Source organism: Nansenia antarctica (assembly GCF_963989245.1).
Source record: "Nansenia antarctica genome assembly, chromosome: 19".
Taxonomy (NCBI): Eukaryota; Metazoa; Chordata; class Actinopteri; order Argentiniformes; family Microstomatidae; genus Nansenia; species Nansenia antarctica.
The window spans coordinates 14,130,997-14,144,468 of record NC_137692.1 but is presented as its reverse complement, the minus strand read 5'-3'; the positions used below and the strand labels follow the sequence as shown (position 1 = coordinate 14,144,468).

At 41.5% G+C, this 13,472-nt stretch overlaps 1 protein-coding gene across 2 annotated transcripts in view; it reads right to left on the bottom strand.

Moving 5' to 3' along the window:
- LOC308174279 (voltage-gated delayed rectifier potassium channel KCNH1-like) overlaps positions 1-13,472 on the bottom strand; it is a gene marked incomplete at both ends in the record, with an annotated part of 71,932 nt that overhangs the window by 41,975 nt on the left and 16,485 nt on the right. Inside the window, 5 exons of one of the 2 annotated variants that reach the window (XM_080549352.1) lie at positions 5,512-5,783; positions 6,341-6,498; positions 8,861-8,887; positions 12,397-12,789; positions 13,010-13,128. In XM_080549352.1, coding sequence (XP_080405478.1) covers positions 5,512-5,783; positions 6,341-6,498; positions 8,861-8,887; positions 12,397-12,789; positions 13,010-13,128 — 969 coding nt within the window. The remainder of the gene's footprint in view (positions 1-5,511; positions 5,784-6,340; positions 6,499-8,860; positions 8,888-12,396; positions 12,790-13,009; positions 13,129-13,472) is intronic. The other variant, XM_080549353.1, reaches the window with a different exon arrangement.

The following is a 13,472-nucleotide window of genomic DNA, read 5'->3' as shown; positions in this document are numbered from 1 at the left end:
ATGCCATGCTGACTTGGACAGGATAAATAACTGCACATTTATTCCCTAATAAACTTCAGATGGTTATGGACATGATAAACAGACTCTACATACTAGTGGTCACATTACTTACTAACACAAGTTAATATTATGTTATATTTGATTCGCTCATGCCTGAATGAAACTCATCCCTGATCCTAGGTTCCAATGGCATGGAATATGATGTTGATGACTCTAGTCTACTAGTGTTTTATATGTGTTGTATATAGTGTTGGACTATACACAGTAACATCAAAGTTAGCTCTATGTGAAAACTTGGTCACCAGTATGTCCTGCTGTGTTAACAGAAATGTTAACACACAAAATTACATTGAGTAAAATAGGAAGAATGAGAATAGTGTATCAATACAAAATAATCAATGTAATAGTTCAAAGAAACATTCACGTTTCACCATAAGTGCTCGCAGGCCTAAACCAAAACTCAAAGAATGTATTTCTGTTTTCTCCTTAAATACCTTTCCAACAGAAAGACCAGCATTACAATGGCATACAAAAACAAAGTGTGTTATCAACAGGCAAGGTACGGTATCCTCAGAAACATATCTGCATATATCTGCATGCCTGCTTCTACGATATCGTCAGAAGCAGGCATGACCATCTGTCGTGCTCCAGGCTAAAAGAGGAGTGCATTGATCATAATTCACACTAGTACCAAGCACATCATGTCTCCTGTCTCCAAGATACCCTACAATGCCATCTTATGTAATGTTATGTTAAGTTACAGTACAGGCCAAAAGTTTGGACACACCTTCTCATTCAATGTGTTTCCTTTATTTTCATGACTATTTACATTGTAGATTCTCACTGAAGGCATCAAAACTATGAATGAACACATGTGGAATGATGTACTTAACAAAAAAGTGTGAAATAACTCTAAATATGTCTTATATTTTAGATTCCTCAAAGTAGCCACCCTTTGCTTTTTTGTTGTTAATAAAATATATATTTTGTTGTTGTTAATAAAATATATAATAATAATATTAGATATATATAATAACATATTATTATTAACACATATTATATTAAATATTATTATTATATATTTTATTAACAACAAAAAAGCAAAGGGTGGCTACTTTGAGGAATCTAAAATATAAGACATATTTAGAGTTATTTCACACTTTATTGTTAAATACATAATTCCGATGTGTTCATTCATAGTTTTGATGCCTTCAGTGAGAATCTACAATGTACCAAATAGTCATGAAAATAAAGGAAACGCATTGAATGAGAAGGTGTGTCCAAACTTTTGGCCTGTACTGTATGCTTATAACAGCTGTTATGACGTACAGTTCAGAACTCAGTATTGGCTCACATTTTTTATTTATTATGATACACAATAAGGTAATATTTTTTTTTATCAATTATTGTAAAAGAAAGCCTCACAACAACATGAACATGCTTTCTGTCTATTTACTGGTCCCAATAAATGAGATGCCAGAGACAGCCAGAGTATGCATGCTGTGCACCATTTGAAGCATGTGGCAGAATACTAAATCATCACGTTGGCATGTTGTCACTGGCTCCGTTTGAAGATGAAGATCAGATACTATAAAGGTCCATGTGACTGTCGTAATGTGCCTACATCCTCTCTAGCATTGAGCTCTCACACAAACTTTACTCTCTTTCACTCACTTCTTGATATGATGACATTGATGTGTCACAGCTGTAGAGGAGTATGGAGTTGCAAACTGCCCGGGTAAACATATATGATTGTGTCTATGTGTCCTTGTTTGGGAGAATCCTCCTGAGAATATGACTACCCTTTGCAACCCTATTATACATTCTCATTTCTGAACATTGCTTCTAATGATTTGTCTTTATCAATACCCCTTCCTCAGGTTGCTATTCATGTCAAGCATTTAACACTAGGACAGCCGTGCCATGTTCACCACTTGTAAATTAGCCTGCCTCCTGCACAGAAAAACTGCAAAATAGCTTTATACTAGCTTATCCTGATGTGATTTAGAAAATGTAAGGATACTGGGTGGTAGAACGCACATTTCTAGGAAAGGTTTGGAAAGGAGGGTCCTGAAATGAGATAGAGGGCAACGGTATACATTTTCTTTTACTCACACTGTTCTAGTGTTACGGCAGCCCCAGAATAAAAAGAGGGTTACCGTTTTGTACCAGGTGGTTTCCTTCATATTCCATGTATGAAAATACTCCCTATTTCATCAGTCACCTGTACTGCATCAGTAGTGATGTTTTTGGGGGGGAAACAGCTTGGATGCTCAATGCAACCACAGTAGAGAAATCATTTCTGAGCTAACTGACAACATTCATGATTTACTGTATGCCATGTGCCTTAAGTGCATCATTTCAGCTTTCATCAAATCTTGGATCTGACTTGCTTAGACTTCCTTATATCAGACATATGTTTGATCATTCTGAAGTCCCCCTAGCTTGTATGGAAGTTTGCAGGAGATAAGCCATAGCAATGCTTGGATAGGAAGGTAACACCTGGAGTGTGTGTGGATCAAAGGCATTGCTCTGTGAAGTATTCAGTCTCTTGGCAATGCGGTCCTGCGGTCCTAATTAGCCCTGCTGGACTGGATGAGGGAACAAGCCACCCTCATCTTTTAATCATTATGAGAAGACGATACTGTATAGCAGTAATCTGTGTGTGGGTGGGTGGGTGGGTGTGTGGGTGGGTGTTTGGCACATTTTGCATTTGCTTGGGGATGTCTATGCAATACCGTTAGTTTTTCAGCAACCAATGCATTCTCCAAATTGAGATTGAGAGGTGTGACACCTATGTGTGACTTATGATTAAAGCTGCATTTCTATTTCCACTTCAGAATCTGAATTCTTTGGACATCTTTAGAATTCTACAGTACCGGTATATTGTCACGATCCAATTATCTGTCATGGTAAGCTAGGTGGGTAAATGGGGGAGTGGCTTGCCTGTTGGTGGGTGTTATTTAATTAAATAGTGTTTATTTCCTACCTGAGAGAAAGAAGTGAGGAGGTGATCGAGAGACATTGAGACGCCATATCGAAGAGACGCATAAGCCATACCCCCGCTACCACCTACCTGGGTGCTGTCATCACCCTGAGCTAGCCTACACACCTGCTACCACCTACCTGGGTGCTGTCATCACCCTGAGCTAGCCTACACACCTGCTACCACCTACCTGGGTGCTGTCATCACCCTGAGCTAGCCTACACACCTGCTACCACCTACCTGGGTGCTGTCATCACCCTGAGCTAGCCTACACACCTGCTACCACCTACCTGGGTGCTGTCATCACCCTGAGCTAGCCTACACACCTGCTACCACCTACCTGGGTGCTGTCATAACCCTGAGCTAGCCTACACACCTGCTACCACCTACCTGGGTGCTGTCATCACCCTGAGCTAGCCTACACACCTGCTACCACCTACCTGGGTGCTGTCATCACCCTGAGCTAGCCTACACACCTGCTACCACCTACCTGGGTGCTGTCATAACCCTGAGCTAGCCTACACACCTGCTACCACCTACCTGGGTGCTGTCATCACCCTGAGCTAGCCTACACACCTGCTACCACCTACCTGGGTGCTGTCATCACCCTGAGCTAGCCTACACACCTGCTACCACCTACCTGGGTGCTGTCATAACCCTGAGCTAGCCTACACACCTGTCTCCGGCCTCGGCCATGTGTGGGGTACATGCAGAGCTGTTGGGTCGTGACAATATTTAGTTGGTCAAATTGCATGTACGAAATCTAGCAAATGAGTGCTTGATGTGCTCTTAGTGTGTGTGTGTGTGAGAGAGAGAGAGAGAGAGAGAGAGAGAGAGAGAGAGAGAGAGTGAGAGAGAGAGAGAGAGAGAGAGAGAGAGAGAGAGAGAGTGTCTCTAAATCAGGTCTTCCTCATTGTTGCTTTGTCAGTATGATCGTGTCTTAGCTGGTACCCACAAACAACTGGCTTTTTAGAAGATAGTTTTTATATAGTTGTCAGAAACCAAAATGCCCCAGGCCAGTAGTTGCCATAGCAACAGGACCGCTGTATAGTCCCCTATCAATGATGTGGTATTGTGCTGCCAAAACATTCACAGTGTACAGTAAAAATAGAACAGTGACAGGGCATCCTCATAAATAATTAACAATCAAGGATTCAACTGGATAACACCATAGAGTAATTCCACTTGCATTACAGTGCAATTCCAATATTTGGATTCAATAGAATTTGATTCAAGTGACTTCCAACTCTAGTGAAAGCTCAGCGAGGAACCAATTTAATTTATAAAAGAAACATCTGATTCAAATGGTTAGGGTTAGGGTTAGGGTAGGGTATGAAATGGTTCTTAACCTATTTTGGGAACAGTTAAATGTGTTTGCAGTGAAATACTTTGTGTGATCTGGATATATAGTGCAATGCCAGCGATGCAGAGAGTTAAAACGCAACTCCCAGCGATGCAGAGAGTTAAAGCGCATAATGAGCCAATTAATTCTTACCATGGCTCTTCAGTTTCACTGGAGCCCAATGGGGCCCGATGGAGGAATAATATATATATATAGTATCTTCTAGAATGATTTTTAACCCTTAAAGTGTCAGTTTAGGATTTCGGATGTTATACCTCATTTTCCACTTGCTTGGAGTGTTGTAGAGTGTTGATGTCATTTCTGGTCAAAGACACATTCTTGAACAACTATTATAATATTATAAGCTATATAGTGCAAGCTATACAGGGCTCAAAAGACCGCTATCTGTTTAACTACGTAAAAACATCTCCACAAGAAATTCTACAGCCATATGTGACACAGTCTGATCATTTTGGTCCGCATGTCGGGAACCAATCAGAATGTTCAGACTTTTCTTTTGTTGTTATGAATCACAAACACAAACTCGCTAGTCAAGCCAAAATACTGCAACGAAATGGATTCGGTGGGTAATCACCACAGCTACCTAGTTAACTAGAACACTACTTTACATTGTTAGCAGGCTCACAAAACAAGCTGTGTTAGTTGACTAGCAATGTGTCACATATTATGTATTGTGGCCTACATCATGCATGTCAATTTTATTTTGTTATATGGTTATTTCCACTATTTCAAGGATAACGGTATATTATTCAAATTGAGAAGACTTCCTGATTTGTAAACCAAAATCCTGAACTGACCCTTTAAACAACACGTCATGAGGGCCGTGGGAGGCCAGGGGATTGATTCAGGAACATATGAAGAGCATAGGGTGAAACGGCTATACGTCACAAATGGGAATCCACACCCCTTGTTTTGTGGAAAGCTGCTGGGTCCTGCCTTTGACACTGTGCACAAATAAATGAAATAAGTATTTATATAAATAAAGTATACATGTGTATATATATTTCTAAAAAGCATATATATCAAGCACGACATTCATATGGGAATTAAACCTCTGTTACTATACAAAAAGTATTTCATAAACAGGAGTCGCTAATGTGTGATGTGTGTAACGTGTGCGAACGATCACTTTAAGAAAGAAAACAGGGTTCTTCTCACTCACATCCGATCATCATCATGGCTACGGCGAAGATCTTCTCTCCGTCAGTGGTGGGGGCGATGTTCCCGAAGCCGATACTGGTGAGGCTGGTCATGGTGAAGTAGAGGGAGGTGATGTAAACTGAGTCCTTGTTAGGCCCGCCCTCCCACTTCCCCGAGCCGCTGGTGTTGAAGTGGTACGGCGTCCCGACCGTCTCGCCCAGCATGAAGAGCCAGCTGTCGGTCCGCACCACGTTGGTGTCCTCGTCTATGACCTCATAGTCTCCGATGCTGTACCTGTTATGTTTAGACGAGAACCACTTCGTATCAAACGTGACACGTTCTAGTGTTTTGGTCCGCAAGCAACCAATCCGCAACCAATCAAAATGTTCTGACTTTTCTTTTGAAACACGTTTGAACTACGTTTCAACATTGTTGAGAATCACAACACAACAACTCGCTAGTCAAGCCAAAATACTGCAACGCAATGGATTCGGTGAGTAATCCCCACTGCTACCTAGTTAACTATAACACTGCTTTACATTGTTAGCAGGCTCCCAAAACAAGCTGTGTTAGTTGACTAGCGATGTGTCAGTGATTTTCAACAACGCGGAAATGTATTCACATTTTTCGAAAGAAAAGTCTGATCATGACATCAGATCTCGATATGAGAACATGTCACAAATGTGCTTGTTGGTAGGATTAAAAAGTTCAGTGCAATCTTTGAGCAAGCAAAGTGAGGGTTTATGGACGAATCCTGAAATTCTGAGAAATTATTCACATGTGTAGGTCGGGCTTAAATTATGCATTGATGTCAATTTGGGTGAAATGTGGGTGAAAAGATATAATAGTACCATATGCATGCCAGCCAGTGGGCAGCTAGGCCGAAGACACACACTAACAGGACCAGGACGGCTGCCCCATACTCAATGTAGTGGTCCAGCTTGCGGGCCACACGGCCCAGACGGAGCAACCGGACCACCTTAAGAGAGCTGAACAGACTGCTGATCCCCTGGGAGAGAGCAAGAGAAAGAGAGGGACAGACAGACAGGAAGATGGGGGGTAAGGGGCGAGACAAAAAAGAGGAGAGAAAGTGGAAGATGCAAAGAGACAGAGATGGGCCGTTGGTTCTTTGAAAACACTGGGCCGGGTCCACTGAGGGCCTGGTCCACTGAGGGTCTGGTTCAGTAAGGGTTTTGCAACAGGTTTGTTTCTTAAAATATTAGATAAAACACTCAAAACATAACTGGAACAGAACACAGGAAACTCCTTCCCTTTCTTAACCTTTATGTTTACCAGATTTCTATGTTTAATTTCCTTTGGGAAGAAAACGGTGCAATTTGTACCCTGGTGCAAACGATGAATGAATCAGGCCCTGAGTTGAGCGTGAAATTTGACAGATGCAATTAATATCGACTGTATTGCAACTGGATCCAGATTGTCGTAACTAACTTGACTACAGTTATAATATATACCATATACTAGTCCAAATGCATTTACCCAGTCCTTTTCCATCTTCGTGTAGGTAGAGTATGTGTGTTTAGCTCATTCATTGCACGCAAAAGGAGAATGAAGACTTTTTACCAGTTCAGTCAAGACTGAAGCTATATTAATCCTAATGTTAACCGGTGAAGTAGTAAACATTAGGATTAATATAGCTTCAGTCTTTTGAGATCCTACAGAAAACCTTGGATTAGTTCCAACATGTGTGTGCATGTTTGTGTGTATACTGTGTGGGCACATACCGAATGTCTGTGTTGGCAGAGTGTGTATTCTTTAGATCATTCTTAATCCTATCCATGTGTTATTATCTCTGCATATGGTAATGTGTAGTCAAGCAGGATTGGCAAGGGCCTCATTAAGCCTGGCCTTACTCCCAATCACAACCTCCTTCTGAATGTGTAACAGAACAAGGGCCCCCAGTCAAATTAATTGATTGATGGTGTCTCTGGGATAAGTCGAAGTAACATTATTTCCATACTGCAAGAATGTACATTTTGAATAGATGCAAAGGGTTGGTTATTATTATTATTGGTTACTATTTTTGACACTTACATTTGTTCATGAACTGCAGGAATGGCCGTTTGTATTTCTTTACCCAACACAACAATATGTTCAATGTAAAAAGAAAAGAAAGTTGATGGCATTCTAATTTCAACAGACTTTCTCACAGTAGTGAGAGTCTCACTGTTGTACTGTTCCTGTCACACCTACGACTTTGATGTTCCTTTGGTGCCAGAACACACCACCATCTGGCCCTGTCTGCAAACTAATAGGATTTGTACTTTGTCTCAATACATACTGGTAACAGTTCCAAATAATTCAATAATCTTAGAAAACCAGCAATTAGTTCATTATCCTACACTGTGCAGGAACAATTATATTCTAAAATGATTAGCAGTAGAAATTGTTTGGTTTGTTTCATTATCTATATATTCTTATTGAATTGGGTCTAAAAGTGAAAAACACAGTAATGGGCATTCTCCAACATTCAGGATGGATTGATTATTTTTTATATCTTTGCTTTGTGAAATAACCTATCATCGCATATATGATATTACTTATTATAAGTGGATAAGTGGCCCCTGCAAATGTACCTGAAAAACATTTCTAAGCTGGTCAACATCCTGTGAATGATTATACAGTAGTTCTATAAAATATCATTGTTTTTATTGACAATGGATGTCATGAAAAGAGATCAATTTAATTTAACACTAACTTAATCCTCTGATTTAATACACAACAGTTGCTAAAACAGGACAACATCACACGCAGACACACATGACAGACCATACATTTATACAGATATGTTTATAGAAATGAATATGAATGAAAAGTGTATGTTTATGTGTTTGGTGTGAGTTCCCAGTTCAGGTATTTACCCTCAATTGCAGGCAGTGGCGGACTCAGGCTGTTTGAAGGGGCGAAAAGAAAAAAAGGGCACCTACTGCACAACATGGGACCCCATCAGTGCACATGGTCGAGTTTAGACCATTGGAAGGGCAGCCAATAGGGCACATCCTCTAATTTCGCCACTCAAAAGGGCACTTCAGTGCGACGTTTTTCAACTGTGGGGGCACATGGTCAAGTTTAGACCATTGGAGGGGCACCAATAGGGCACGTCCTCTCATTCTTGCCACTCAAAAGGGCACTTAAGAGAGACGTTTTTCAACGGTGGGGGCACCAGGAGGGGCGGTCGCCCCCCCTGCCCCCCCCCTGAGTCCGCCAGTGATTGCAGGTATTTCCCCCTCTGTGGGACTTCAGTATGTGTCTGTTTATCTAGTACCCATGTATGAAACTCTATGTTTATCGTTATTATCATATCTGGACTCAAACCAACTGAATAGAACTAAGTTCTAGGATGAAAGGCCTACTTGAGTGACAGCTCGGTGGTTCCAGTTCTTCAGGTCCCATATATAAACACAGGCAGAGGAGGGGCCATGCAAACGGAACAGGGGATGAGGAAGAAAAGAAAGAAGTGAAGTGAGCATGGTCAAACAGAACAGAAGAGATATACATTCAATCAAATAAGAAAAAACATGATGAATTCAAACATGTGCCACTAGAAGAGATAGTAGAAATCATAATTATGTTAAAGAAAAAAACAGCATAACAAAACAATGTGTGACAACAAGATAAAGAGTCAAAGCCACACTGTAAGATGTGCATATTGCCAAAGCGTGGGATACTTGGACACCAGAACAATGATTGATTGACACCAGAACAATGATTGATTGACACCAGAACAATGATTGAAATGATTTCAAGAGATGTTAACATGCAGATAGCACTTTATGTGCTACAATAGCCATTTGAAGCTTTGATTATGTTTGAAGATGTTAACAAAATTATACTACTACTATAACTACAACAAAAACACAAACAATGACGAACGTAATGTTTTGGGCATCATATGGTAAGGCAGTTGTACTAATCTTATTAAGGTGTCAATAATACATTTTTCACCAAAATCAAGGGATGGTTTTCATTATTTTGAAATCATTCTACAGATTGTGCTTTAGGAGACAACAAAATCAGTCTGTTAGTCTTTTTCAGTGATGATGTTTAGCAAATTGCAGATGCATGTTACTACCACATAATGTATGTAATCATAGTGTCAAGAGCTACTATACACATTTATATTGAGCTTTGTAAATGATTTCTATGACATTAGATTTACTCTTTGAATGGGCTCTATTGGGCAGGCTTGTCCCATGTAGAATAGAAAATATGACATGTTTACCAGCAACATCATATTCTTCCCCACTAAAAAAGTGAAAAACTGAAATGTAGAACGTGAGGCTACGTTGATTCAAAATGACATAGAGACAAATGTGTTTCCCTTTTCACTGGTCAGACAGACAGACAGACAGACAGACAGACAGAGCCCTGACTGTGAATGTCCTGGTGTCTGTGAGCTGTCAGCAGTCACTGTGCTGAGACACTGAAAGACTAGAATGGAGCAAATTGCTGGACCTGCAAATATATGGCGCCACTCATGGCCACAGCATTTGACATCGTCCTGTATGACACCAAATGGCCTTCACGAACGAATGGTTCACTAAGTGATGCTCCTGAGCAGTCAGGCTACAAAATGCTTCTACAGCACGTTACATACATGCACACCCTCATGCACGCACACACTATCACGCACGCAGGACTGTTTCCAAACTGGGGATAATCAGACTAAATGACAATTGACAGCAACACTGTGTGTGTGTGTGTGTGTGTGTGTGTGTGTGTGTGTGTGTGTGTGTGCGTGTGTGTGTGTGCGTGTGCGTGTGCGTGTGTGTGCGTGTGTGTGTGTGCATGTAGAGGGTGCAGTGCATGCTAATAGGAAGGTGACCAGAGTAATCAATCGACTTGATAATTAATCTATGTCAGAATCTGTTTAATGAACTATGACCCGCTCCATGGTACAGTGACCCAGGGAAGGAGTTTTGTGTGTTTTAGTGTAGTGTGAAAGTAATTAGGCAAGCTTACACACACACACACACACACACACACACAGGGTACACACACGTACACACATGTACACGCGTACACAGCACAACACTAAAACACTGACAACTAATTTACGTAATGCTCTCCTGTTCCTACGTGCTTGGCTAGCTGTGCTAAAGCTAACTGCAAAACGGGGAGCTCATTTGATCCGCTTCTGTTGCTACCTGCAGAATAGCCGTGATAACGCTGCAACTAACCTCTCCACAGGGAGCTCATTAAAGATGACAGGTACCATGTTTCCCCTGACAAATAATTACTGCAGACGTCAAAACCGCCCAGACAAAACTATCATTTTCTAAAGCTATAAACGAAGAGTAAGGGGGAAAGGGAAAATGAAGAAACAAAAGAAAAAAAAAGGTCACTGCATCAGTGAGACTGACAGTCTCAGAACAACATATGTTGTAAACTCTACCTCAAAGCAACGAAACCACTGACAGCCTTCTACTGGGCTAGTGGCGGATGGATGAAGCCAGTCTCCCAGCCCCATCCTCTATTTCCAGAGATGTTCATACAGTCCTCGAGGGTGCAAGGGGAGCAATTACCCACACAGCGAATCCATATATTCCCTCTTACAAGTTTCAGAGAGGAATGAAAGCCTTAACTTCAAAGGCAAGACTTAGAGAGGAGAGTGAGTGACACAGCTGTAGAGAGGGGAGGTGGCTGTCGTAACGTACATGCACATCTGAGCTCTATAGAGAAAGGTGCAGTGTCTGTCTGCATAGCAGCAAGATCCAAACCAAATCAGAGATCTATCCTCCCAGAGGCTCTATAGATACCTCTAACTACCCTACTTGCCGCACTGTACTTATCACAAACACTATTATGTTTTCCAATTTTCTGAAACTGGCACTAGCCCAGCTAGCTATTTTGACATAGAATTAGGCATAATGTTGCCTAATGGCTCCATATTGCAGAAAACAAAATCGTAACATTTCCAGAGCTCCTTCCTCACCTACTTTGAGCCCCCCTTAAAAATATCGAGTGTCTGATACCCCCCTGGATAAAATGGGTTTTATTCCATGGTGAATGAGTATCGAAGGAAGGAGCTAATGACAAAATCTTTTTTCAAAGAGAATCCCTTTTCTCTCTTATCTTCTAGCGAGCAGCTTTTGGTGGTAAACATTGAAGAGGCACTCAGAGACCGTAAATCCCCAGAGAGGACGGTTACGCATCAACACAACCAGTCCACCGTACTTAGCTCAATATGGAGGCAAAAGACAATTAGATGACAGCAGGTTTATGGGTCTTCAAAGGAGGCCTTAAGTCCAGCAATATAAGACGGTTAACGAGCTGACCTCATGGTGTTCTCAAGATGTGAGAAATTACTGACATGTTTTTTTTTCTTTTCCGTGGGGCAGGTAAGTACACTTAAGTAAGTACACTTACCTGCCCCACTTTACTATCTAGGCATTCACAACTCTTCACAACTATTATAACACATGTAATCATTGTGAATGTCACATCTGACATTACACTTGGAGAGATGATGTCCAAATAAAGAACCTTGATTTTATCAAGGTCAGGTTTAGGTGACATTCATTCACATTTATTATTCACCCAATGCCCAAAGTAAAATGAAATGTATCAAGTGGCCAGTTGATTTGCCCCTTTAATTTAGTGAATAATTCCTTCTTGAATTAAGTGAATATACATTTTAATTGACACTGACACTGACCAAGGTATTTCGAATGCTGTAGAAAGTTTTACTTTTACAGCCTATCTCTAGAGATGTTATGTCAGAGATGAAGAAGGTGGTCATGAAGGATAACACAACACTCAAAGGTGTTATGAAATGTTCATGTCAAATGTTATAAAGTAAACCCCCTTCAAGTAATGTGTTACCCAAATGTGTTGACTGAACTGTAATGGAGAAACAACTGACATGCAAGCTGTAAAAAGAACTGACCTCGTCCACGTTCTCAAAGGCATTGATGACGTCGTAGGGCAGGCAGGACAGCAGGTCGATGACGAACCAGGTCTTCAGGTAGTTCATACGGATCAGTTTGGGGTCGGAGATGACTTCCCCTGCCGGCCCCACGAACGTGGTGTGAAAGTTTAACACTATGTCCACCAGGAAGATGACGTCGACGATGCTGTCCACCACCAGCCAGGTGACGTTGTTCTGCTTGGTCTTGAAGGAGACGTTGTAGGGCACCATGATGGCCGTGTAGAAGGTGAGAATGAGGATCACCCAGTCCCAGGTGGTCTTGAACAGGCAGTAATGGAGGATGATGTGGGGAGGGGTCTTGGGGGTCTCCTGTTTGTACTGGGGCAGGATGTCTGAGCCCAGCTGTAGTACCTGCCAAGGATGATCTCAGTGAGAACTGAACTATATTTGATGACAATCAATGATGACATTTCATGTGTGTGTTTGGAAAAGTACTTCAAGTAACTCTTATGTTAACATCTCACACACACACACACACACACACACACACACACACACACACACACACACACACACACACGTTGTAGCCACATGGGATGACAACAACATTGATACATAACCATAAGCGTACCTCAGCTAACCGGGAGTGTTTGTGGACATTCTCTCCCTTGTGAACTGTGGGCTGCAGCTGCTGTAGTACCCCTCTACTGCTGGTCAGAGCACGGGTCAAACGGGCAAACTTTCCCCAGCCTTTACACAAAACAAAAAAAGCCATTACACACGCATGCGCGGACGCACGTACGCACGCACGCACGCACGCCATTCAGGTTGTCACAGTATTCCAGGCACTGGTTAACACTAGAAGCACCACTGTGGATTCATGGTGACGGTGAGTTAAAAGTAAAATCATATCTTTGCACTCGAATACATTTCAGGACCCTCCTTTTATGACTTTTCCTAGATATGGGCGTTCTACCACCCAGTATCCTTACATTTTAAAAAATCACACCAGGATAAGCCAGTATAAAGCTATTTTGCAGTATTTCTGTGTATTTGCCGCCATCCTTTATTTCTCATTCTTGAACGTCGCAGGG